The sequence below is a fragment of the Thamnophis elegans genome, chromosome Z, assembly GCF_009769535.1.
Source record: "Thamnophis elegans isolate rThaEle1 chromosome Z, rThaEle1.pri, whole genome shotgun sequence".
In the NCBI taxonomy this organism is placed as follows: Eukaryota; Metazoa; Chordata; class Lepidosauria; order Squamata; family Colubridae; genus Thamnophis; species Thamnophis elegans.
The window spans coordinates 84,976,387-85,004,275 of NC_045558.1; the positions used below are offsets into that span (position 1 = coordinate 84,976,387).

The following is a 27,889-nucleotide window of genomic DNA, read 5'->3' on the forward strand; positions in this document are numbered from 1 at the left end:
TATTGTATGTTTTGCAACTGCTAACAAACTTTGAGTACCAGACTGTTTGTATGATTATGGACTATGTTATTTGGATTATCCCTTAACTGAAAGACATTGATGACTGACTATCTTATCCGTGTATGACTTGGATTGTTTGATGGACTCTGATACCTCTATTTCCATGAAAGTAAAAGCCTATTTAAACTGCAGTGTCTCTGTATGCTGGTTTGTGTGTTCTCCAACACAACTCTCACAACGCTTCTCTGAATGCACTCGCTCTCCCAACGGGGAGCTTACCTAACAAATATTTTCATAATAACTTCTCATGTCAAATTCAATTCCATTGATGTAACATTCTTGGCAGCAATGCAGAAGTTACTGCTACTCTCTTCTTCCAGATTTTTTTTTCAACTTCCAGTCTGTCCTGCCATTCTGGAAAGTGGTCTATCATCTAAATACTAATCAGGCCCAACTCTGCTTGATTTTAGAAGTCAGCCAACATCCCTGCTTGGCTTTTATTTTTGAAGATTTGATGGTAGAAAACATAGATGACAGAATTTTCAATAAATTGTTATAATAAAAATATAGTATATTCATAAGGGGGAGCTTTGAAAAGGACAGTTCTACAAATTTACTAAATAGGCATAGTGCTGTTTGACTGCTATGCATGTTTTCATAAAGAAATTTCTCTATTTTCTCTTCCCAGAATATTTTGCTGGAGAATGTCAGAAAACAATTCAGGAGTTTTGGACACTACCATGGCACCACCACTACCATCACCATCAAAATTAACATTTGCTATTCCCATAGATGGAAAGACTAATAAATGCATTATATTTCTGATATAATAGAATAATGAGGGGTCCCGGGAAGAAAAGCTACAGCAATATTTACATATTTCTTAGTGGAAAGCAATTCTATTTTATATTTGAATAATGACCTATTAGGCAGTGGTGGATTTAAATAACAACTGGTTGTCTGTCCTAATGACTGGTTGGGTGAGCGTGGCTAGGTGCTCATGTGACTGGATGGGCATGGCCAACTCAACATCATTTTTTTGCCCTAATGACTGTTTTAAATATAAAAAAGATATACCAAAAGGTAGTTTATTATTTCATGCATTTAATACTTAAATAAGAACAATAAAGGAAGTACACAAACTAGATTTTGTTACAAGAAAGAGTTATACAATATTAATGAAAAACTATTAAATACTTGACAAAAAACAATAAAACTGTTAGTTAAGGTATTTCCAAATTGCTGTTTGTTTGGCATCCTCACTTGTACTTTTCTTCAGTTTTACTTGATCTTCATTGGCTGTGTGATTTACTCTTAACCATTTTTTGACTGTAGGAATAGAGTCCCATTCTTTTAGAGGTAGGCTAATTAGACTAATAGTCATTAGTTTTGTTATATTGGAAACAGGCAATTTCTCTTCTCTGAAAGGGGTTTTTCATTTTCGAAAAAACCCTTTCTGCTTCTGCTGAACTTACAGCGATTGTGCTGCTAATATTTTTAGCTTTTTGAATACTGTCTGGAAATTTTTAAAAACATTTTCTACAAAATATCAATAATCATTAATATCAACTTGGTAATTTAAAATGTCACTAAATAGGAGCAATTGTTCTTCAGCTGCTTTCCATGGAACTACTACTTCTTCGATATTCCAGGAATCTGGCTCCCCATCCCCCCCAAAATGTAGAGAAATTGTAATTTATTCCAGTCTTGAAATTGGCTACAATCTGTTTTTAATTGATCATAATCCGTTTAGTCTTTTATTCAAATTAGTTATGATGTTTTCTAAAAGTCTTTCCCAAGGAAGCCCAACAAATGGAGATTTTCTACAAATTTTATATTTTTGAAAGTTTCTGAAATAATTCATCAACTTTTTTTCATATATACCTTTTTTCTAAGCATTTCAAATGCTTTAATAGATCTTATCACAAGTTCTCAGCCTTTATTATATCTACTTTTCTTGCTTGCAATGCATTTGAAAGAAGAGAAATTTCATTTAGAATGTCAAATCAATCATAAAATATATATTTTCAAGATGGACATTTGAATGAAAATATTGATGTAGCGCTGGATAAGCATGCCACACAGCTAGGGTTGACCTTAAACTATAGGCAGCCCATCTTGGTCTTAAAACTACCTACCAATCTTAATTTCAATTCCAAATTGTTTGGATATTTTAGTAAATTCTTACTGGATTTATAAAAAATAGTATATTTTTCTTATTGGATGGATGAAAATAGTATATATCTTATCAATAAATATTTTAGAATGATTTGCTTGCTTTATTTCCTTTATCAAATCATCTAAAACAAGTTGGAGGTGATGGTTTAAGCAATGCCACATTATTATGTTTGGAAACTCTTGCTATCCTAGTGCTCACTCCAGATTTTCTCCCAAGCATAACGCTGGCACCATCAGAGCAAAATCCTATTAAAAATTTTTCTAGGTAATTCTTCTTAAGCCCAACATTATTTAAACTTTCCATAACTAAAAAACATGTTATCTCTGCATCTTGTTTTTCCAATTCAACTAGCTCAACGAAAATTGTTGGTGAGATAACCGAGTCCTCAACTTTTAAGAAAAGTATAACAACTGGTTTGCAAGAGATTGTTGAAGCTTTGTCAATAATAAAACATATTTTCAGATTATGCTTTGCAACTAAAAGGACTTCATTAGTATGGTAAATTTTTAAGACTAAGGGGGATTAGGGTCCAACAAAAAGATATAGTCCAAAATAATCTAAGAAGTCATCCAATGAAATACATAGGTAGAATATATGAATTAGGTTCAATATTGGGTTCAGCTTGAACTTAAGCCAAGTAGGACATATTCTGAAAAACAAGTAATGATTCCATAGGATGGCTTTATTGAAAGGTAGCCCTCAATTGTGGGGGGTGGGAGCTGTGATCGGGTAAGGCACAGGCAGGCAGTTCAGGCAGCAGAAAGATAGGACATGCTGGGGGAAATCTATGGAGATCTGGGAAGGCATAGGTGGCAGAAAGGTAGGGCGCGCTGGGGGGGGATCTATAGAGATCTGGTAAGGTGCGGGTAGATGACAGAAATGGAGCAGAAAGGTAGGGCATGTTGGGGAGGAACCTGCAGAGATCAGGGAAGGCACGAGTGTCAGAAATGGAGCAGAATAGTAGCACACTGGGGAGGAGGGACCTGGGAAGATTGGGGAAGGCGTAGGCAGGCAGTTCAGGCAGCAGAAAGGTAGGCCAGGGCATGGAGGAGAAAGCTGAGCAAGGACTGGAGATCAGGGAAGGCAGATACCTGAGGGAGAAAGGTAGGCTGTGTGTGGGGACCACATGGTCAAGGCAAGCGAGCGAGCGAGGGAAACAGAGAGTAACAGCAGTTATGCCACAGGTGAGATAAGGAGTGACTGGGAGGAGCGGGGAGGGGTGGGGCCAACCAGTGGTGGAATTCGCCAGTTCTCTGAACTGCACAAAAAAATTAACAAACCAGCAGAATACCACCTCAGCTCTTAGGTATGCCTAGCAATGAGATATTTCTATTTCTCACTTTCTGTGAGATAGGCCCAGAAATCTTAATATGCATCTGTCTAAAAATGAATGCTTTGCACAGCCCACTTCAAACTTACCAAGGACTGTTGCTGACATCTAGCTGCTTAATAGTTAAGAATAATGCCCAATCTTTTAAAGACTTAGACTCTCTTTCACTAATGTCTCTGAAGGCAAAGGAAAACAGAACAGTTGGAAAGTAAACGAAATTATTCAGTCTATGTGGAAGCAAATTTACAATCTTTTTGCTGGGAATGCACATTTTATAATAGGTGCTTTGGTTTAACAGTCCAAATAAATTATTTTTTAGTTTTTAAAACATGCTAGTTTTATTAATGACTTATGAAATAACACAAATACTCTTATATAAAATCATAGTCCTTTGTACCACCTAGATGTCATCTATACAGCTTCAAACATGTGATGCTTTTTATATTTATTATATCAAAGCCCAGTATATTTAGTAATCCAGTCTCGATAGTAAATTACTCGTGTGTAGACACCAGGCTTATTTGGTTTTCCACATTCATCCCCCCAACTCACAATGCCAACAAGATACCACATTTGTCTTGAATCAATTGCCATCAGTGGACCCCCGGAGTCACCCTAGTGGAGGGAAAATTATTTTTAATTTAAATCAAAAAGAATAACTATTTAAATAGCCAGAATTTATGTTTATTAAATGTTAATGTGACATTAAAACTAATTTTGTGTTTTTCAACTTGCTTTTTTATCCCAATTTTATGCATTTTACAAAAGCAAAAAAGTTATAGCCATAATTATCTGATGATTTTTCAATCAATCCTGAGAAAGAACCATGAATTTTGTTTGAGCCAAAGGAGATACTGCATACCTAAAAACTATTATTTGTATTGTGAACTGTATACAAAAGAGGACAAGCAGCACATATAATTTCCAAAGCTAGATATCCCTAAATAATCTTTGGAACTGTCATTAACAACAATCCAATCCAAAAATCCAATATGACAAGGTGTCATGATTGTCTAAAATAGTTAAATTTGTGTACTCCTCCTTGAATGCTGATTATAACAGCTGCAATAACAACAACTACATTTGAATATGGCTCTCAATAGCCTTTAGAGGAATTATTCTTCCTCAAATTATGTGGGAGTTTTTCTAATTGGCAATTCTGTTGGAAGCCTTAGATCTGATTGCAAAGATGGAAACCTCTTAAAATTTGTGGTGATGTTCGTCCATTGTGTTTGAAGAGGACCTTGATATTTAACAGGTTGTGGACTGTGCACAATGTGTCCGCAGGTAGCTGGTAAGGCCCATACAGGCACGAAATGTTCTGTCACATGTTGGGCAGACATCTGTGGGCACCATTTTTGCAGCATTTGCAGCTCTGGCTAAGCTAGAGCTGCAAAATTTGTGGTGGGCTTTGCTTAGACCAGTAGTTCTTAAACTATGGGCAGTTAACTTCAAGGGCATAATTTGACCAAATCCTGGTAATGGAGAAGTTTGTAAATGCTTGTTTGTAAGTTAATAGCAGTAACTGGGATTATTGGGACTGCCATCACTAAGAGATGCAGTCATATGATTTTTTTACTTACAACCATATCACATAACAAGGAGTTTTCAGTCCCAATTAATATTACTAAATGAGGACTACCTATCAATATCCCAACATTGAATGCTGTGAGGATGTAGAGGTTGAATTCAAGGGCCTGACATACTTTCAAGCATGATAAATTTTTGGATGAGATCTTTATATAGAAATAAAGAAAGAGTCATTCACTGCATTGTTTGTTCCAACCACACAAAATGTTGAAGAATGGTTAATGATAGGATATATTTTCCATTTTGAAAGAATCCTTTACCATGCAGGTTGTACTTGTCTTAGTCCACTTACAGTTGGACTACTGCAATATGTTTTATATGCGATTGTCCCTTAATACTGTTTGAAAGCTACAGCTAGTCCTAAATACAGCAGTGTAGGCAATGTTGGGCATATCTGAGTAGGGTCTAGGTCCTAGGACAACACAGTGCAGCCAACTTGGTGCAGGTGACTGACCATAGTCAATTCGCCCCAGGAAAAGAATTACACTAATATTGAAAAAATGGTGGAATAGAAACTTTAAAGAATGAATGTAAAAAAGAGACAAAATGAAATATAAATGACAAAAATTAAAACAATTTTTAAAATTATTTTAAATACTTAAAATTCAATTGTTGAATTGTTTCATAGTGAGTTGTCCTGTGGTGAGCTGGTCATGACTTGCCCATGGCAAGTTGGCCGTGACAAGTTGGCCACAACAAGTTGGTTATTGCAAGTTGGCTGCAGTGAGTTGGCGGGGCCAAGTTGTGCATTCCAGCCTGAGTATTGCCATATGACACTACTGATCCACAAGTACGGGATCAATGTGCTTCAGGTTCCCTTGATCAAATAATGTCATGTATTGGGGCCAAAGTATTATTTCTTTATCATAGCACCTGTTGTCTGGAATGTATCACCCCAGAGATTCACAGGCTTCCATCTTGATAATGTTCCAGATCTCATTACAAATGTAGCTCTTTTCCCAGGCCTGGAGGTACAATGTTTATCTCTAACACAGGAATTTCTTTTTATTGTTTTCTGTTTTTTAAGTGTAAGTTGCCCAGATCCATTCTTGAGTTGGACAGTCTCTAAATCTCAAATCTCATTAAATATTGCTCAATACAAATGTGATGTATTGAGATATATCTATACACATTGTAGACAGCCCACAACCTGTTAGATGTCAAGGTCCGATGGGCAAACATCTCTCTCTCTCTCTCTCTCTCTCTCTCTCTCTCTCTCTCTCTCTCTCTCTCTCTCTCTCTCTCTCTCTCTCTCTCTCTCTCTCTCTCTCTCTCTGTGTGTGTTTTTGTATGTAGAGAGAGGGGGGGAGAATATGCGCACTGTGGTTCAGAGTTTTTTTTGTAAAGACTAGAAGATAAGACTAATTTTGACAGATTCAAGATAATTAGTATTGTACAAAATTGGAGTACTTGGATTAATAAATTGAATAACACTGGATCATTTTTAGCCCACTGGTTGAGATAAGATGTAAACATACCTGACAGGAATCAATTCCTCCTTCAAGATATCCAGCACATATCATTCCAGGTTTTATTGCCCCATTGTACACTTCCCTTCTATTACAAACTTTGGTGTCTATGAGCTTTACTGTTGCTTCCTGGAGGACATTAGGGGTTTCACCTGAATAGAAATATCAAGTTATTCTCCCAGATTATTTGCACTAGCACAGGAAAGGCATAAAACAACCTATTTGGCACATACAGTATTTGCTTGTTTGTTAAATTTATATAATTCATGTATTACCAGTGACTCTGGGTGATTTACAGTGGTATAAAAAAAGCATAACTATAAAAGCATTAAAATTAATAACAAAGTACAATATCAAATAAAAGTTCAAAACTAAGATTATGGATGGTATGGGGACTTTTGTCTCTCACTCAACTAACCACCTCCAGCTTTATATGCCCCATCAGAGGCCCAAGCCCACCAACATATTAATACATATTTTCATACTATCTCCTTACTGTTGTCACACTCAATTTTTTAATCTGAATCTAATTTTCTATGGTTAAGCATGTTACCCAATCAAAGAATATCTATAATTTCCTGTTAACAGTGACAGTATTAAATAAATTATTATTCTAAGCGCTAAATAGGATTTTTTGTTAGAAAAATATATGTACTGAATAAAGATTAGGAGAAGATAGCAGAATTTTCTCTTTAAAAGATATTAGAAAGGAAAGGATGAGTACAATGGAGGGTTGAAATTTATTTTACTATCAGTTTGCTTGTGCGTACAGGGGCTCGATGCAGGGTGAACTAGTAGAAGCCCACCTTTGGATGAGTAGTAACTAACCACAATCACATGATCATGACTCACTGCAATGTCACAATCACAAGCTGGACTTGGACTGTCTGGAATGTGAGCATGTGTCATGGGAACACTGCAAGAGTTAAAACTGCACTGGTCATAAATCCCCTTTATCCAGCACCATTCTAACTTTAAATTATTGCTGAATGAGTGATTGAAACATAAGCATTACATATACAGGTAGTCCTCGAGATACAACTGTAATGGAGCCTGACCATTACAGTTGCATGTTGCAAAAGTTGTTAAGTGTCTTATCGAATGACCCCTCTCATCCCTGCTCTCTCCAATGAATTATTAAATGGTAAACATTAAGCAAAGCATGGGATGCCTTCGGTAGGAATGTAGGGGAGGGGAGGCTCTTGGTCCTTCCAAGCCCTTCCCACTACTGAGATGCCCAATACTCTACCTCCTATCCTTTGGATCCCATTCCCTACTGAGTCTTTCCAAGCCTTAGGCTTGATTCTCACCCCACCAAGCCAAATACCATCTCCTCACTTATCTTTTGAAGAGTTCCAAGGTCTTCCAGAGTGATGTAATAGATCACTTCAGTGCACAGCTGCCTGAGCAATTCCAGAAGCAATTGCCATTTTGTCCAGCCTTCAAAATGGCAGTTGTTTTTGGGTCCCTGTCACATGGTGTCTGAGGTCTTCCCACAGCTGTAGAAGTTCCTGAAAGCTGCAGAGAGCTTCTGTAATGCTATACAAACCATGTTAAGTCAGCAAAATGGATTGATTTATCATCTGATCACATTATGCAATTCCAGAAGTGGCAGCAATTCATGGATGTGGCTACAGTTCATGGATGGATGTCCAGAAATCTTCAAAAGGTTAAGTGTGATGGATGATGGGTGTGTGGAGAACAGGCCCAAGAGTTGCAGAGTCCCAACAAGGTAGGATGGTGGAGAGAAGCGGGGAGTACTGCAGGGTCTCTATGATTAGTCATAAAGGCAAAGGATTACATGGTCACTGCAGCCATTATAACTTTGAAATGAGGTTAGATGTAGTTTTTGCAGGATATTTATGTTTTTCTGTTTTAATGTCTAGCGTTTATTAAATGCCCGGTCATACCTCAAGGACTATCTGTATCTTCAAATATGTGGAGCCATATTGATTGCTGATATACAGATGGATTTGGGTAGGTTTGTGAAGGTTTGAGTTTGCCTGCTTCCATATTTTTATATTTAAACAGCTTCTCCAAATTTCCAAATATAAAAGGTTCAGTAGCATGTATCCCCATAATCACAAAATCTTGCTGTACTCTAAGCTATTATTGCTGAAAACTGGTGGAACAGTTTCATGCTATTTCAAGAAAGGAAAGCCTCCTATCCCCTCCTCATTAAGTGAAACCTTGGCAAGTTTAAGATGGCTAATTAATGTTTACATTCTTGCACAATGATATAGAAAAGGTAAGAATAAATCAATGTCTGGACAGCCAACTTAATACTCTTTCTGGATGCCAATCTAATTCTTGTTGCCTTGTAATGGTTTCTTCTGCATTAATCTTTCTCTGTTAATTCCTGTCATCACTTGCTTTCTCTCTCTCAATTTTTACAATATTTTTCACCTTCCTTAGTCTCATTTGTTTTCTATCTCCCTGCAACTAATTTTCTTACCTACATTAATTATTTGGGGAACAGGTACAAGATAACATATTTGCAAAAATATTATACTTAAAACTGCCTGCACATATGTCCATGAAATACACATGTAACTAAATATGAATACTAACTTGGGAAAATGCCTATGAACTAGGCTCTCCACACTATACATATAAACATGAAATCAGAAGCAAATAGTGGTATACTTTATCAAAGATCTCTTCCTTTCCAATGCTATACTTATCTTTGAATAAAAAAGCCAAATAATCGTAATACTCATTGTTCTGTCCCAGGCAATGAGGTCTCGCTCGGGCAGCCAGTTAATTCCACGCGTAGGAATCTCTTTCAGATCAAATTTATTATCAGGCATTCTTAATAGCAAAACTTACAGGTCATTGTTAAGATTCTTCTGACTTCTTTAATCTGGTTCCATTATGTGATGTAAAAAGACATTAATTTTCTCTAACCCATGCTGCTGGTGCAAGGCTGCTTTCTGGTAGATAAAGGGCGATTCAGAGAGTGACCAGTAATAAATCACTTTTCCCGGGTAGAGTATCCCGCTGCCCAATCAGGGAACACAGATGTGGTCACATGTTATGGAACTACATCCCCACAAGGCAGTTCTGCCTACATTTCTCATAAAGTAGTTACATTTCCCATGAGGTAGTTTCTTAAAGGAGACAGTTCTTAATTCCTACATTAGCTATATGCTGTTGGGACAGCACACTCATAACACTGATATCCTAAACTGTCAAAGGTTTATTGACAGAATATTCACTTTTTTCTCTCTTCTTTATATCCAATATTCTAGGGCCATGATGGCAAACCTATGGCACGCATGCCACAGGTGGCACACGGAGCCATTTGTTAGGGCACACAAGGCGTTGCCCTGGCAGCTCCCACACACGCCAGTTGACTTTGGCCTTCATTTTCAGCCATATTTTGCCCTCCGGAGGCTTTCCTCTGGAAGTTGCAGGGGCAGCATTTTCCCATCATGGTGCGGCGGAGGACTGCAGTGCCTTCATCCCCTGCCTGGCTTTTGAAAGAGCAAGCTGGGGGGGGGGCTCCATTGTGGTGGTCAGTATCCAGCGGGTCCCAGCCAAGGAGCAAGGAGATCCCAGCTTGCACACTGGAGCGAGGGTGCCTTTAGGCTTGTGGCTTTCTCAGTGCTGCTGCAAACTGGGCAGGGACAGCACTCCTTGATGCCCAGCGCTGTCCACCCACAGCAGCACTGCCCACTGCTTCCCACTGCCTTCGGAGGCAAGAACTCCTCTCAGTGGGGTAGCCATGCTGGCTCACTCTGGGCCCGAAGCTTTGTGACCACCCTGCCCAGTCAAGTGTGGCTCACCTGCGCTGGAAGACTCCTGGCAGTGCTGGCGTTCCCCCTGGTGATGGGTGGGTGGTTGTGGACACTCCACCAGCTGAGGCACAGCGAGAGCCACATGGGCTGCTCTGGAAGCCCCAAAGCCTCAAAGGCATGTGCCTGGGCTGGAGGAGTGCCCGTAACTGACCACCCATCACCAGTGAGACCCAGGGAGGCCTCCCGGTGCAGGTGAGTTGCCCTTGGTCCAATGGGGAGGTTATGACACATTGGGCCAGTACCGTGCGACTACGGCTGCTGCATCGAGAGGAGAGGTTCCCTCCATTGCCACAGAAGGCAGCAGGGAGTGGCAGGCACTGCTGCTGCAGGTGCAAGTGGAAGGTTCTGGGTCCGTTGCCTCCAAAACAGCCATTATGTACCTCCCTGGGCTCTGTTTCCTGGGTAGGCGGAGTGAGAGCCCAGGGCCAAGCCCATCGGCCACAGCCACCACTTCCAAGATCAGGCTGCTCAGATCACCCCCATCACAATCTGGGAGATAGCAAAGAGCCTCCAGAGATCCTCCTGGGGGTGGATGAGGCCGTTTTCACCATCCCCAGGCTCCGAGAAAGCCTCTGGAACCTGGTGAGGGTGAAAAATGGGTCTATCACATGCCAAAAGTGGGAGGGAAGGAGGAGGTCACATGCACATGTGAAGGGGGGGGGTTCACGCACATGAACGTGGGGCATCGTGCATAGAATTATGAGTGTGGGCATGCCCATGCACGACCCCCCTGTGCTCCCCCTGCTTTTGGCACACGATGGCACAAAGGTCATCACTGCTCTAGGGTGTCTCAATAATAAAAGAATATTAAGAATTTAACCATATGCATATCATTTTATTGAAACAAAAAAGAAATAAATTATAAGTATAGATATATGGACATATATGGAATACTCCAGAGATAAGGCTGGCAAATGATAGACAAATATCTGTCCTGATTCAAAAAAGAATAATTTTTTCTTTCTCTATATCTAAAATGTATAATTCGTGATTAGTATAAAATACAATAGTCTTCTAAATTGGCATGCTTACCCTCATTACTAAGTGCTCCCCATCCTGTAACCACAGCATCAATATTATATGGAATCCTTTCATTTGAATCTGGGAGACAAATTCGATGAATAGCCCTTGTAAAGTCTACACTTTTAGTCAACTGCAGAACAGCAATATCATGTTCATGGCCTGTATTCCGATATTTTTCATGAATTATAATTGTTTTGACAAGCCGTATCATTAGAGCAGGTCTTAAATAGGTTCCAAAGCTAACTGTCCATTTATGTGGACTTTTTGCTCTGAAAACAAACAAAAAAGAGAAATGTCACTGTGAATTATCTACAATTCTACCAAAAAGATATTACTGAAAAATATATTTGCATAATAAATCCAGAGGAATGGATGTACATTATATTTGTTCTCATACAAGAGATTCAAATAGACATTCTAATATTCAGAAGTACTTTAAAACAGATGTGCTGCATGTCATGAACATTCAGAGTCCAAAACTGGTTGGTATCCACTGTTGCTTATTCCTTTCCCATGATCCCAATGTCTGTCATGATAAGCATTTAATCTCAAACCATGTATTCCTAAATCAACATTTTCTGGAACACAAGAAGGCTGCTTATAAGAGATCCAGTGTGCAATAACAAAGACTTATTATGGTTTCTTTAGACTTTCTTTACCCCCCGTATTCTGAGGCAGAGACTCAGAGGACAACATGCTAAGAAGAAAGAATGTTGTTTATGGAAAGATATTTCAGAAAGGGAAAAGGTGAAGACATTTCTCTGGAGATGGTTATTCCCTCAAGAAGGCAAATAAAATTCTAAGAATTTTGCATTTGCCTCATAATATATGTTTCTAGCGAAGGCCATCTTCTTCAAGCCTTCTCCATTGTCATATACTGTATTTTTTGGAGTATAAGATGCACTCCCCTCCCCAAAAAGTGGGTGGAAATGTCTGTGCGTCTTATACAGCGAATGTTGCCAAAGCCCCACGCACCTGCTGTCCCCCACTCTTCAGCCATTTTTGGCCTCTACACGCCCCATTTTAGACCCATCCCAGGCTGCAGGGAACGCCATAGCACATTGCTGCCAATCGCCGCCTCAACACATTGCATTTTCAGCCAGGTTCCAGGCGGTGGGGATTGCCGCCACTGCCGGTCCCCACCGCCTGGAACTGCCTGAAAATACAACACACAGAGGTGGCGATTGACAGCGATATGTGGTGGCAATCCCGGCAGCCTGGAACGAGTCTAAAACGGAACATGCGGTAGCCAAAAACACGACATGCAGAAGCCAAAAATGTGATGCCCTAAGGCCAAAAATGTGACACATGGAGATAGTGGTGGGTTGTGGAGATACCTGCAGCCTGGAACAGGAGGCTGATCCAACTGCCAATCAGCTGCTCATGCTGAATCAGGCTGCAATAACATGCTGAAGCTGACCAGGCTGTTTGCTATTTGCTGCAAGGATTCTAGCCAGATTAATAACTATGGATGCTGGTTGGCAGAGGCAGATTTTTTTTCTTGTTTTCCTCTCTAAAAACTAATGTGCATCTTATACTCTGGAACGTCTTATATTCCAAAAAATACAGGTATTTTGAATTGTTTAATTTTAGACATTAACCAAAGCTGTTTAGCATATTAATTAAAATATATCAGAATTATTCTCATTTCAAAACTTACTCTCTGAAGCAATGTGCTGCAGACAGAAGCCATGTGTTGCTGATCAATGTTGCACCACAACGATGGATTTTGTTTCTCTGGAGACTGGCTTGCCAGGGCCATTCTACAGATGATACTCCTCCAGTAATTCTTGATGATCCTAATGATCTGTTATTTCGAAGCCCACAGACTGTTAAAGCCAAGGACAAAAAAGTTTTTTCAGCTTAATAAGTATGATATACATTGATCATAAAACTAATCAGAATTATAACAACAAAAACAAATCAAAGTTTACTCATATCTATCATTGTCAGCTTTACAGCAAAGCTCTATATTATCAAAATTCTACAAACCAGTACCTCAAGGGCTAACCAAATTAAAGCACAGTAAGGTTTTTGTATCTGTGTGTGCCGCTAGGCTCTGTAAAATTAGTAACAATTCCTCTCAGTCAAAATGCAGCTAAAATACTTTAAAAGCATATCAAACTATAAAATCAACCTATAAATAAATTGATGAAACACAAATTTGTAGAACTCTCTCAATTAATCAGTGGTCATAACATCTAAGGAATCGTGTTGAATGATTTGTTGTTCTGTTAGCTGGCAGCTACCTGTTGTAATATACAGGTATATTACATATGCGAATAGAGCAGAATAATATAAAATTCATGAAATCTGCCTGGGAAATTCAGTAGTATAGTATGAATTTATTTTAAGTGCAAGTCTTATAAAATAGCAGAATAATAAAATACAACTTTTCAGTTGCATTTCAGTTTCCCCTGATGTACATGGGCAGTTTTAACTTTTAAATTTAAATATTTATCTTTTTAAAAGCACAAATGGGAGAACATAATAACTAGCCACAAAGATAAGCATCATTCAAAACTGGTTCCCATTTGGAATTTTTAACTCAACCTTTGTTCTGTGATTTCTGTTCAGATGCTTGTGGAGTTTCTATAAGTTTAACGATTTGCAGAAGACTTTATTTATTTTATTTTATTATTTATTTTATTTATTTTATTATTTATTTATTTATTTTACTTATTTTACTTATTTTGTTTATTTTGTTTATTTTGTTTATTTTGTTTATTTTGTTTATTTTGTTTATTTTGTTTATTTACTTTATTTACTTTATTTACTTATTTACTTATTTACTTATTTACTTATTTACTTATTTACTTATTTACTTATTTACTTATTTATATACATACATACATACATACATACATACATACATACATAATTTGCCCAGTTTCCCATTTTCTAATCAACTAGGCAAATGATTGCCTTGTGCCTTGGCAGCTCCCAATCAATAAATGTATGGAACTTTGCCAAAAGCCTATGTGAATACAACCTCATGTCAATTTTTCTTTTATAAAGCCAAAATAAATTTATGGCAATAAATAAAATAATGACAGTTTTCTAGTTCTCATTTCTAAATTGGCCACCTCTAGTGTAAGTGGTAGTTTGGCTAAGCATCCATGGGCAAAAAAATATAGTCTGAGCTGTCACGATTGCCTTTCTTTTTATGCAGATTCCTACTTGTACTCTATAAAGAGTTTTGCCTCAAAGAATTAGATTACATTGCCCATATTCTGAATTATAGTAATAATTGTTTACATTTATGCAAAAATGATCCAGCTGCACTAGTTTACTACCATTATCATCTTATTGAACAGAATCATACACAATCACACACTAAACACCTAAATCAAACATTAAAGATTGGCTGGAGTTTGAAGATGAAGAGATGAATAGTCTTCAGGTTTGGATATTCAACATGTAACCAAATTTTAGTTTCATGCCATGTAATAGGAAAATACATTCACAAACCCCAGTTTTCCTTATATGAGGCATTTTTAGACTTTAAATATTTATGTTATGTTTTTGAATCCTATTTGAAAATAATTTTATGTAATAAACCTAAGTATTCATCCATTATTTGGTGGCTAATTTTCCCCATTAAAAACCTTATGGTAATTCCTCCCTAAGAATAAGATGTAATTCACAAAATCTGCTTTCAAAATTCCAGAAAGGGGTTAAGCAGGGATGCCTTCTGGTACTAGTCAATTCCTGAATTCATTCTATGACCAAAGCCTATGAGTAGTCAAATTTCCATCCTTTTTGCTTGCCTGCCTTAATATTACTATCTTGTTATGTGATAATGCAGCAATCAATCCACATAATCCAGATAGCCTTAAGAGAGCCATAATAGCTATACTCCAATAATGTAGGAAGAACATGTTGTTTATTAGTGGGAAGGGAGAGGAACGGAAGGGAAGGGAAGGGAAGGGGGAAGGAAAATCATGATACTTGCCCAAAACACAAAACCACAGTGGTGGACAATTCAGGGAAATACCTGAACAGGCCTATAACTTCAAATATGTGAGAAAGGCTGTTCACCATAAGATGATTTGAAGGGCCCACATCAAGCATATCAACAAAGAACATAAATATACTCTTATATTCTTTGTTTTCTTTTTCCTTGTTTTGTTGTTCTATTAATTTACTTTTGCTTTGTTTAAATTTCCTTTCTATTTTATTTTTTTAGTTGTAAGACACCTAGAGTAGCCCATGACAAGATAAGTGGCAAATAAATTTAACAATAATAATTATTATTTAATTTGCCATCTTCATTCCCCAGACTGCTGTGTAAGGTATTTTTCCTGTATTTTTAATTCATTGTGTACAAATTCCAAAATGGAATTTCCAAGAAAACTAGTCTCATTCATTGTGAAATATATTATCTCAGGTGGGCTTTCAACCCAACCCATTTAATAAATATCTGGAAAACAGTAAAAAAGTAAGTACTTCATGTCAAATTATCAGTTCCTTCAGCCACTACTTTCCAGCGTCTACACTGTACAAATATGAGGTTAATCACTCTTATTTTTAATCTCTTAAATTTTATAGGACATTAAAAATCAGAATAATCTGGATGTTGGCATAAATCAACTTGCACCAATATTTGTCAAGAACCGCTATACACAGAATAGGAAGTACTCTTTCGGTATCTTCCTATCTACTAATTTTTGCACACAGGTTTCTCCAAGGTTGCCTAAATTATTGAGATGCCATCCTCATTGGATGCAAACCTCATTGACCAAGCTATCAATAAGATCAACACTTGAGAAAAATAATGATTTTTCACTAAGTAGTTTTAATATGAAATATATGAACTAGACTGCGGTGACTAATGATGTTTCTAATTTTAGTCTATATAATATTTTTCTTTTTTTTATTAAACATTTTTGAAAAAAACCCACAAACTTTTACAAATGTTTAGTTCCCACTCCCCACCCTCCCCACCCAACCCCCTCCAACCTTCCCCCTCCCACCAACTTCCCAGAACCAATACAGGTATAAATCTTTAACAAAGAGAATCTAAGGTACAATTTAAGAAGAAAAACCCCAAAAAGATGGTGAACAACGTATTTCCATTGAACTCTAGCTCCTCCTTGCTGGATTAACTCTAGATAATTTATAATTCCTGATCTCTAATCATAAGCTATCTGGAGTTTCTTAGTTCCATATTTGTTTTGAGTATAATCAATCCAACTTTTCCACTCTAGTTGGTATCTCTCGTTTGAATGGTCCTAAAGATATGCAGATATTTTGGCCATCTCGGCTAGGTTTGTTACTTTCAATGTCCATTCTTGAATAAAAGGCAAATCTTCCTTCTTCCAATATTGCGCCACCAACAATCTAGCTGCAGTTATTAAATGCAATATCAGATTAGTCTCTACAACTGTACAATCAGTAATTATGCCTAACAAAAATAACTGAGGGGTAAACTTTATCCTTTTTTAAGAACATTTTGCATAATCCACCATATTTTAATCCAAAATGCTTTAACCTTTTTGCAAATCCACCATATATGAAAATATGTAGCATCCATAAACTCACATCTCCAGCATTTAGATTGTAAGTTTGGATACATAGAGGCCATTTTTTTAGAATCTAAATGCCATCTATAAAACATCTTATAAAAATTTTCTCTCAAATTTGGGGCCTGTGTAAATTTTACATTTCTCACCCATATCTTTTCCCATGTATCCAGCATTATTGGTTCTTCAACATTTTGAGCCCATTTAATCATACAGTCTTTAACTAGTTCTGTTTCTGAGTCAATTTCTATTAGTACATTATATAATCTATTTATATGCTTTGGACTTTGATCTCTAATTTGTTTAAGTAAATTATCCTCGACTTGCATAAAGCCAATTTTTGATCTATTTTCCATCTAGCCTGTAACTGCCCGTACTGAAACCATGTCTTAATTACCTTTTCCTTTTTTAGTACATCCAAGGGTTTCAGTTGTAGTACACCTCTTTCTGCAGTAAGAAGCTGTCTGTAAGTAGTTACATCCTGTTTTTGTACTATATGCATATTTTCTATTGCATGTCTGGGAATAGCCCACATAGGTATCTTATCGTTTAATTTGTATTGATATTTTTTCCAAACCCGTAGTAGAGCATTCCTTAAAATATGACTTTTAAAATTCTTATCCACCTTTTTGTTGTTTAGCAAATAAGCATGTCAACCATATAGCAAATCATACCCTTCAATATTAAGTATTCTATCATCTGTTAAATTAATCCAGTCACTAATTATAGACAGAACTACTGCATCATAATATAGGGTAATTGGGTAATTTCAAGCCTCCTCTTTCACGCACATCTTGCATTATTTTTAGTTTTACTCTCGGCTTCTTCCCTACCCATATAAATTTATTAATACCCTTCTGCCATTCTAGTAGGCTTGCATCTTTTTAAAGTATTGGTAATGTTTGAAAAAGAAATAAAAATTTAGGTAAAATATTCATTTTCACTGCTGCTATTCTTCCCAGCAAAGATAACTAATTTTTCCCATTTTTTCATCTCTGTCTGTATACTATGCCATAGTGGTTCATAATTATACCTATATAACTTCCCGTTTGAGGTTGCGATATAAACTCCTAAATGTTTGATCTTTTTAACTATTTCACATCCTGTCGTTCCTTCTAGTTCTTCCCTTTGTTTAGTATTCATATTTATAGCTAGTATTTTTGTTTTCCCTAAGTTTATTTTAAATCCTCACACTTGACCATATTGATTAATCATATTCATTAATACCTTACTAGATTCCTGTGGTTGGGTAACTGTTATAACCAAGTCATCCGCAAAAGCACGTACTCTATATTCTTGCTGCCTAATCCTGATTCCCTGTAGGTCCCCTGAACCCTGTATTTTATTCAAGAGTAGTTCCAAGGTTATAATAAACAATAGTGGGGATAAGGGACAACCCTGCCTTGTACCTCTCTCAATATTAAATGAATCGGTTAGACTCCCATTAATTATGTTTGGGATGTTTGTTCCTGATATATTGCTTTAATTGATTTTAGAAAGTGCTCTCCTATTTGCATTTTTTGCAATATTTTCAGCAGGAATTGCCAATTCACTCAATCAAAGGCTTTTTCAACATCTAAAAATATAAGCGCAGCAGGGATTTGATTATTCTTCCCCAGGTATTCTAATGTATTGAGAATTAATCTTACGTTAGTACTCATTTGTCTCCCTTGAATAAAACCTGTTTGATCATTATGAATCAATTGCTGAATAACCAACATTAACCTATTCGCTAGTATTTTAGTGAAAATTTTGTAATCTATATTAAGTAATGATATAGGTCTATAATTTTTTGGTTGAGTAAGATCTTGGTCTTCTTTGGGTATCAAAGATACAAAGGCTGTCTTCCAAGATGGGGGAACCTTCCCTTCCACTTGGATCTTATTAAATAATTCCTTAAGCGGTTCTACCATTTCTAATTGCAAATTTTTGTAGTAAGCTGCTGTCAAGCCATCTGTACCCGGTGCTTTCCCTGCTTTTAGCTGTTTAATTACCTGAAGAATTTCCCCCGAGGTTATTGGTTGATTCAGTCTTTCCCTCTGCTCGTCTTTAATTATGGGTATTTTTTCTTTATTCAGGTATCTATCTATATCTAAGCTTTGGATTTTATCATTCATGTACAATCCTATAAAGAATTCACGAAAAACCCTTTGAATCTCCTCCTGTTGGTACACTTCCTTCCCTTTAAAATGTAACTTCGATATATTACAAGACTTCTGTTTTTTCCTGATCAGATATGCTAGCCATCTACAAGATTTATTTGCATTGCAGAAAGTGTTGTGTTTTGCATATAGCAAATTAGTAGCCACCTGATCTGACATCAACATGTTAAACTGATCTTTTAATAATGTGATTATTTCTTTGATCTTTTTGTCTCCTGGTTTTAAGATTAGCTCCTGCTCTCTCTTCCTAATTTCATTTTCAAGTTGAGTTCTCTTTTCCCCTCTTTGCATCTATGTAGTCTATTCATATTTATCAGAAACTCTTCTCATATATGCTTTACTTGCATCCCATACCATTTCCATAGATGTACCCTTATTAATGTTAAAAATAAAATATTCTTTTAACAACTTTTTACATTCATTGATGTTTTTCTCATATCTAAAGAAGTTTTCATTCAGTCTCCAAGATCTTCTTGCTCAAATCCCAGCCCCCAACTCCATCCAAACCGGATTGTGATCTGATAAGGCTCTGGAGCATATCTTCGTCTTCTTTACCCTAGAAAGCAAATCATTGGTTATTAATATGAAGTCAATCCTGGAAAAGGATTGATGTCTATCAGAAAAAAAGGTAAAATCACATTCTTCTGCATTCCTTTCTCGCCAGATATCTCTCAATTCAAAATCCTCTATCATGTCGAAGAAGGACTTAGGTAGTTTTGCTCGTGTTTGGGTATTTTGGCGGAAAGCCTTCTTATCTTTCTTGGTATCCATAACGCCATTCCAATCACCCAGTAATATGCAGGATCTATAGTCCCAATGTACTAATTTAGTGTGAAGCATTTTATAAAATTTATCTTGTTGATTAGGAGCATATATTCCCAATAGCAGTGTCTTTTTCTCTTCTAATACCAAATCTATTGCAATATATCTTCCATGGGAATCTGCTTCAATTAATTCAGCTTTCAAATCCTTCCTTAAATAAATGACTATACCATTTTTCTTCTCTGTGGCAGAAGCTATAAAATGTTGTCCAAGTCTTGTATTGATCAGGTATTTTTGATCAGTTAATCTAATAGAAGTTTCTTGCAAGCAAATTATATCATTCTTGAATTGTTTAAGATAATGGTTTATTTTCTTCCTTTTCTGTGGGGAGTTTAAGCCATTGATGTTCCAAGTTAGAAACTTAGTTGCCATCTTTAGCTCCCTGAAGCTTTTTAAGAGCCATCTGAACATCTTGGAATTTAATCTTTGGCCTGGCTCCTCCCATTGCTTCTGAAGTGACACCTGTAGGTTCTTGAACGGTGGCTTGTGCTTGTTGCTTTTTTAGTTCCTGTTCCATTCGCCTGGTAACCACGCGGGTTGGTCTTTGTCCCTTAGCTTCTTGTACCTCTGAGAGAAAGTTGGTCCACACTTGTTGATGCTTGAGTGGTTTGCTGTCTATCATGTCCTTCTTGCTCTCTTTCTCTGGATCTAGAAGGGGGGATGTCCAGACTTCAATATGTTGCTGTAGCAATCTTGGGCCTTCCATACTTAATTGAGACGATATCTTTGTCCAAGATAACTGAATGCAATACCAGCTAGCGTGTCCCATCTAAACTGTATCTGGCGATTTTTAAGCTCTTCGACTAAAAAGGCGTAGTCTTTCCTAGATCTCAACATTTTAGGTGATATCTCCTTCAATACAGTCACCTCCTGACCCCCAATTTGAAGCTTAGTTTTGTAAGACTCCTGTAATATCGTATTCCTCATATCTCTAGTAGCAAAATACACCACAATATCTCTTGGTAGTTGCTTTCGTCTTGCAAGCCAGGAGTTAACACAATAAAGCTTTTCGATTTGCCAGTCAAAATTCCCTCCTGGCCTTCCCATCATCAGGTCAAAGGCTTCAGAGAGAATCTGTTTCAGGTTTTCTTGCGTTTTCTCCAGGAGGCCCCTTATCCTTAAGGCAAATTCCATTTGTCTATACTGTAACATTATGATTTCATTTTCTGCATCGCTGACCTTTTGCTGAACCACATCCATCTTCATTACCAAGTTCATATTAGAGTCACTAAGATCTTCTAGCCTTTCTTCAAGTCCGAGTGCATAGCCTGATAGGGAATTCAAAGCCATCAGGAAATCCTCTCTAATCGCTTGATTACATGTCATAAGCTCTTCGAACATTTATTTGTTAGCAGCAGATATCTCTTCCTTAATTTTTACTTCCATCGTATCAGCATGATTTTTTAAGGCATCAATTAATTCTTTCTGTAAGATTTCTCTTGTCAGAGGCTCCCCTGCAGAAGTAGGAGGAAGTTATGACTGTAATTTAATAGAGGGTGCTGGTGAGCTCCTGGTACTTTTAGACGTGGGGAGAGGATCGGGAAATTTTTGCTTAGAAGCCATCTCAGGTTTAATCTTCTTTAGATTTAGATTTAAGTTTATTTATATGCCGCCCTTTTCCCTGGGGGGACTCAGGGCGGCTTACAACTTAAAAAGGGGGGGGGGAGACAAACTTTTAACATATAAGACAAATACATAATTAAAACACAACATTCATACTATTCAGGCGGGTTGTAGTCTTAACCCCAGGCCTGACGGGATAGCCAGGTTCTGAGGGCTGTGCGGAAGGTCTGGAGGGTGGTGAGGGTACGAATTTCCACAGGGAGATCATTCCACAGGGTCGGAGCTGCCACCGAGAAGGCTCTCCTCCACGTAGTTGCCAGTTGACATTGACCGGCAGATGGGACTCGGAGGAGGCCTAACCGGTGAGATCTAATAGGTCGTGTGGAGGTAATTGGCAGTAGGCGGTCTCTCAAGTATCCAGATCCACTACCATGGAGGGCTTTATGGGTGGCAAGTAGCACCTTGAAGCGCACCCGGAGATCGACAGGTAGCCAGTGCAGCTCGCGGAGGATAGGTGTTATGTGGGTGAAACGAGGTGCACCCACAATCGCTCGCGCGGCCGCATTCTGGACTAGCTGAAGTCGCCGAATACTCTTCAAGGGCAGCCCCATGTAGAGCACATTGCAGTATTCCAGCCGAGAGGTCACAAGGGCACGAGTGACTGTTGTGAGAGCCTCCCGGTTCAGGTAGGGGCGCAACTGGTGGACCAGGCGAACCTGGGCAAATGCCCCCCTGGTCACAGCTGACAAGTGATATTCGAAAGTCAGCTGTGGGTCCAGGAGGACTCCCAAGTTGCGGACCCTGTCTGAGGGGCGTAGTGTTTGACCCCCCAGCCTGAGAGATGGAATACTAGCCAAATTGGTGGGAGGGAAACACAACAGCCACTCAGTCTTATCTGGGTTGAGCACGAGTTTGTTAGCCCTCATCCAGTCACTAACAGCTTCAAGTCCCTGGTTCATCACTTCCACCGCTTCATTGAGTTGGCACGGGGCGGACAGATACAACTGGGTATCATCCGCATACTGGTGGTATTTTATCCTGTGCCGCCGAATGATCTCGCCCAGCGGTTTCATGTAGATGTTGAAAAGTAGGGGGGACAGGACCGAACCCTGCGGCACCCCATATGTTAGGGGCCTAGGGGTCGATCTCTGCCCTCCAACTAACACCGACTGTGACCTGTCCGAGAGGTAAGAGGAGAACCACCGCAAAACAGTGCCTCCCACCCCCACCTCCCGCAGTCGTCGCAGAAGGATACCATGGTCGATGATATCGAAAGCCGCTGAGAGGTCAAGGAGAACCAGGATGGAGGCGTGGCCTCCGTCCCTGGCTCTCCAGAGGTCATCGGTCAATGCGACCAAAGCGGTTTCTGTGCTGTAGCCAGGCCTGAAGCCAGACTGGAATGGGTCAAGATAGCTAGCTTCCTCCAAGGACCGCTGGAGCTGAAAGGCCACCACCTTCTCAACAACCTTCCCCACAAAGGGGAGGTTGGAGACTGGACGATAATTGTTAAGAACGGCTGGATCCAAAGATGGTTTCTTCAGGAGGGGTCTCACCACCGCCGCTTTAAGTGCGGGGGGAAAGACCCCCTCCCGAAGGGAGGCAGTAACAACCGCCTGGATCCAGCCCCATGTCACCTCCCTGCTGTTAGCAACCAGCCAGGAGGGGCACGGGTCCAGTACACATGTGGAGGCACTCACAGCTCTCATGGCCTTGTCCACGTCCCCAGGGGCAACATCCTAAAACTCAACCCAGGGGTGGTCTACCAGATTATCCCCTTGTGCCTCGGCTGGATCTGCAGAATCGGAGTCCAACTCCGACCGAAACCGAGCAACTTTGTCCGCTAAGAACTGGACGTAGTCCTCAGCCCTACCCTGCAGGGGATCCTCCGTAACCCTCCTATTTAGGAGGGAACGGGTTATCCTAAACAGGGCGGCTGGGCGCGACTCAGCGGAGGCGATCAAGGTGGCAATATAAGCTCTTTTTGCCGTCCTAATTGCCCTGATGTATTCCTTGATGCACGATGTTAGAAGTGCTCGGCTCGATTCGGATTTGTTGGACCTCCATAGGTGCTCTAGGCGTCTCTTCCGGCGCTTCCTCTCCCGGAGTTCCTCGGTAAACCAAGGAGGCCTCCTGGATCCACTGCCTCGGAGCGGCCGTAGTGGCGCAATCCGGTCAAGAGACTCCGACGCTGCCGAGTTCCAGGCAGCAACCAGGGTCTCCACCGGACTGTGGGCGAGAGTATCAGGAATAACCCCAAGCTCCGTCTGGAACCTCAAGGGGTCCATAAGTCGCCTGGGGCGGAACCACCTGGTCGGTTCCTCCTCCCTACAGTGGAGGTTTGGTCTCCGAAAGTCAAGCCTCAGTAGGCAGTGGTCTGACCACGACAGGGGTATGATCTCACTACCCCTCAGACCAAGATCACAAGTCCACTGCTCCGAGAGGAATACGAGGTTGAGCGTGTGACCCGCTGAGTGGGTTGGGCCCCGAATTACCTGGGTCAAGCCCATGGCTGTCATGGAAGCCATGAACTCCTGCGCTCCATCAGAGTGTTCACCGAGCGAAGGCAAATTGAAATCCTCCAGAACCATAAGCCTGGGGAACTCAACTGCCAGCTCGGCTACTGACTCGAGGAGCGAGGGGAGGGCTGCTGCAACACTGTTGGGAGGCAGGTACGTTAACAGCAAACCCACTTGACCCTTGAGGTCCAACTTCACCAGCAGGGACTCGCACCCGACAAGCTCCGGAGCAGGGATCCTACAAGGTACTAGAGACTCTCGGATAACAATAGCCACACCTCCACCCCTTCCCTGGGATCTCGGCTGATGGAGCACCTAAAATCCTTCTGGGCACATCTCTACGAGGGGGACTCCTCCCTCCGGGCCCAGCCAGGTTTCAGTAATACATGCCAGGTCTGCCCTCTCGTCTAAAATTAAGTCCCGGATGAGGGGAGCCTTGTGAATTACAGACCTGGCATTTAGCGACAACAGCCTGAGACCAGGGTCCTGATTACTCACGCCATCTGGCCTTGGAGTGGGACTCATAGTCAATTAAAAAGTCCAGGCAAACCAATTATACAGCAGTTGCTATTTAGTTTGATAATAAATCACTTCTAGGCTTCGTAAGAATGCTATCAGAGTCTCACCCCTCCTACATAGCACAGCGCCATTTTGTAGATCTTTCAGCAAGTAATTATCAGAAGGAATTCTTTACAAATGGAGCTAAGGATTTATACATACAATTAGGAGTTCACAGGTATTGGTTCAGCTCAACTTGAAATCCACAGTAAATCATTCTTTGTGGTGAGGATGAGTGAAGACCTTTGTTCTGCAGAGATTTTTAGGCTGAGAGGATTAGTTACAGGGCTTCCCAAGCACAGCTTCTCGCCTCCCCCTTCTAAGCCCAAAGGAGAGGTAAACAAACTGCTAAACAGTTTGATGGATTGCTGTTTAGACAGTTTAACGCTGCCAAGATTCGAGAGCTGTTAGAAACAACAACTCCCCTGTCAGGCCCCACCCACAGGAAGCCATAATATTTTTCTATTAATGCCAAAAATACTTTTGTGCTGCTGGTAAAAATATAAGCCAACACCAACTCCAATTTTTGCTACACAACATATAAAACTAAAACTTACTAGCTTCCTCAATTATATTTTTCCTTGCTGGATTAAAGGGGCTAGACCTAGCTAAACAGTGCAACAAGAATATACAATTTAACTTTATGTTGGGTTAGCCAAAATGGGGGAAATTTGAGAAATGTTGTTTATTACTGCTGATTTCAGCTATTGTGAACCATCAATTTTAAATTAAGATTTGCCTTTTCTTTGTCTTGGAACCTACAAGAACAAATATAATACATATGTTACATATTATATGCAAATATAATTTCAAGGCAATTGTGGAGCCACTATACTGATTGAAACCAAGATGAATTATCATACTTCTTATCCAGTTCAGATGGGGAAATCAAGAGGGGGGGGAATCTATTTTATTGCTTGGTGGCAATGTTTAAGGCATAGCATCCTGAACTGATGGCAGTATTTATTAAGGAAAAGAAGAAAGACTGAGAATCATAAATAATTCCATGCAGCAGCCTACATGGTTTTGTGCAGTCCTCGGTGTGCATATGTATCACCTTTCCTGCGGGAGCTGCATTGGTTGCCGATTTGCTTCTGGATGCAAGTTGCTGGTTGTCACCTTTAAAGCTGAGGTGGCGCAGTGGTTAAATGCAGCACTGCAGGCTACTTCAGCTGACTGCAGTTCTGCAGTTCGGCTGTTCAAATCTCACCGGCTCAGGGTTGACTCAGCCTTCCATCCTTCCGAGGTGGGTAAATTGAGGACCCGGATTGTTGTTGGGGGCAATATGCTGACTCTGTAAACCGCTTAGAGAGGGCTGAAAGCCCTATGAAGCAGTATATAAGTCTAACTGCTGTTGCTATTGCTAAAGCCCTTTATGGCTTGGGACCAGATTATCTGAGGGACCATCACTTGTTGGTCATGTTTACCTGACCCACTAGAGCGGAGAGGCAAGAAATGTTGTGGGTCTCATCCCCCAGAAAGATATACCTGATGGCAGTGGTGGGATCCTCCCGGTTTAACAACCAGTTCGGTAATCGTACGATTTTATAAAAGCCTAGTGAAATGTTAATTCTAGTGGCCATTCCTGAAAAAGGACATTAAAACCTACATGGCCAGCTACCCTGTTTGTGCATAGACTAAGGAGCATCTGGAGAAAGAAACCAGCTTCCTTCAATCTGTAGAAAGCTCCAAATGCCCTGGAAGGATATATCTATGGACTTTATAGTAGAGTTACCAGAAAACTCAGAAAACACAGTAATTTGGGTGATAACTGATCTCTTATCTAAAGAAGTGCATTTTGTGCCATGCCCTAAAATCCCCTCAGCACGCACCTCAGCTAGGCTATTTGTCCAACATATATATAGATTACATAGCGCCCCAGAATGCATCATTTCAGATCACGGCATTCAATTTGCTTTGCAATTTTGGTAAGGAATTTGAAGTAGTAACTTGTGGGCCTCAGAATGAGAAGACAAACAGCAAGAGGAGTGACATGTTGATGAGAACTAGAGGTGCCAAACCAGAATGAACCAGTCTCCAAGGACATCTGGCCTGGGAACTAAATACAAAGTTGCAGTAAGAGACACCAAACATCCAAGCCATCCCCCAAACATCCAGAAGTCATCATATTGGATACTGATGGACTAGTCAAGGGAGGGGCCCAGGGAAAGGGGGAAAGTATAATTTTTGTGTGGGAATATTCAGATCTAGCTTTACTTTTGCTGCAACCACTTATCTTTAGTAAAAGAACTTAACACTTCAATCAAATGGAATCAAGGGCCTTCTTTCCCAGAGACCCAAATTAGCAGGATTGACACCAACTTTGTTAATGTATCTATCTATCTAAAGTTTATATTTATATAGAATGGCCATTAACACTAAATTAATATCACTAGTTTGAAACCTGTTTTAAAAGAGACTTCTATCTGGCATAAGTAAAATGACATATTTATTGTATACTTACTGTCTCTGAAGATTCTTTGAGCCATTTCTCCCTTCATATCTGGTGGAGGAAAGTAAGCAAGATTAGATTACCAAGATTAGAAGTAAATATTGACTGAGATTATCTTAATAAAGAAAATAATAAAGAAAATAATAAAGATAATTCTGTCAAGAATTTTTGAAATTCTTGAAATTGAATTTTGAAATTGAAATGAAACTGCTAGAAGAATATTAACTGTTCAAAAGAAGCAGACCTAACAAAAGAGGAGATGGAGTTGCATTATATGTAAGAAATCAGTGCAACTCAACAGAAATGCATAAAACCAAGGATAAAAGCCTACATGAATTCATATAATGTATATAAAATGAAAAAAGAATGACATTGCAATAAGTGTATACTCTAGGCCACTCAATCAAGCAGAAAAAATAGATGAACTTTTTGCTAATCAATTACTAATGTGTATAGGAAACACATAATAGTAATAGGAGATTTTACCCCGACATCAACTGGGAAACAAACTTCATGAAGGGGAAGATCAAACAGGTCCCTGGGTCCATTTTTTTTCTTTTTTGAAGATGGAAACCACCTCAGCCCTTTTCCAGTCATCTGGTAGTTTCCTGGTGCTCCAGGATTTTTGAAAGATACACTTCAGTGGTTCTGAGATCATGTCTGCAGTTCATTCAGAACCTTGGGCTGTAATCCATCTGGTCCTGGTAATTAGAATTCGTCTAGAGTATGTAGATGTTGTTTTACCATTTTCTTTTTTTTAACCTTTTGTTAAAGACAGATGTAAAAAATGAGTTAACAAGTTGTACCGTATTTTTCGTAGTATAAGACGCACCAAAGTATAAGACGCACCAAGGTTTTGAAGAGGCAAATTTTTTTAAAAAAGGTTTTGCACTCTGAAAA

General features: G+C 39.3%; 1 protein-coding gene across 1 annotated transcript in view; it reads right to left on the reverse strand.

The window, feature by feature from the left end:
* Positions 1–3,856: 3,856 nt before the first annotated feature.
* LOC116521205 (transmembrane protease serine 11C-like) overlaps positions 3,857–27,889 on the reverse strand; it is a 39,954-nt gene continuing 15,921 nt past the window's right edge. Inside the window, exons 2-6 of the mRNA XM_032235896.1 lie at positions 20,363–20,548; positions 13,052–13,220; positions 11,401–11,660; positions 6,578–6,720; positions 3,857–4,124 (exon numbers count right to left, since the gene is read on the reverse strand). Coding sequence (XP_032091787.1) covers positions 3,963–4,124; positions 6,578–6,720; positions 11,401–11,660; positions 13,052–13,220; positions 20,363–20,548 — 920 coding nt within the window. The 3' untranslated portion in view covers positions 3,857–3,962. The remainder of the gene's footprint in view (positions 4,125–6,577; positions 6,721–11,400; positions 11,661–13,051; positions 13,221–20,362; positions 20,549–27,889) is intronic.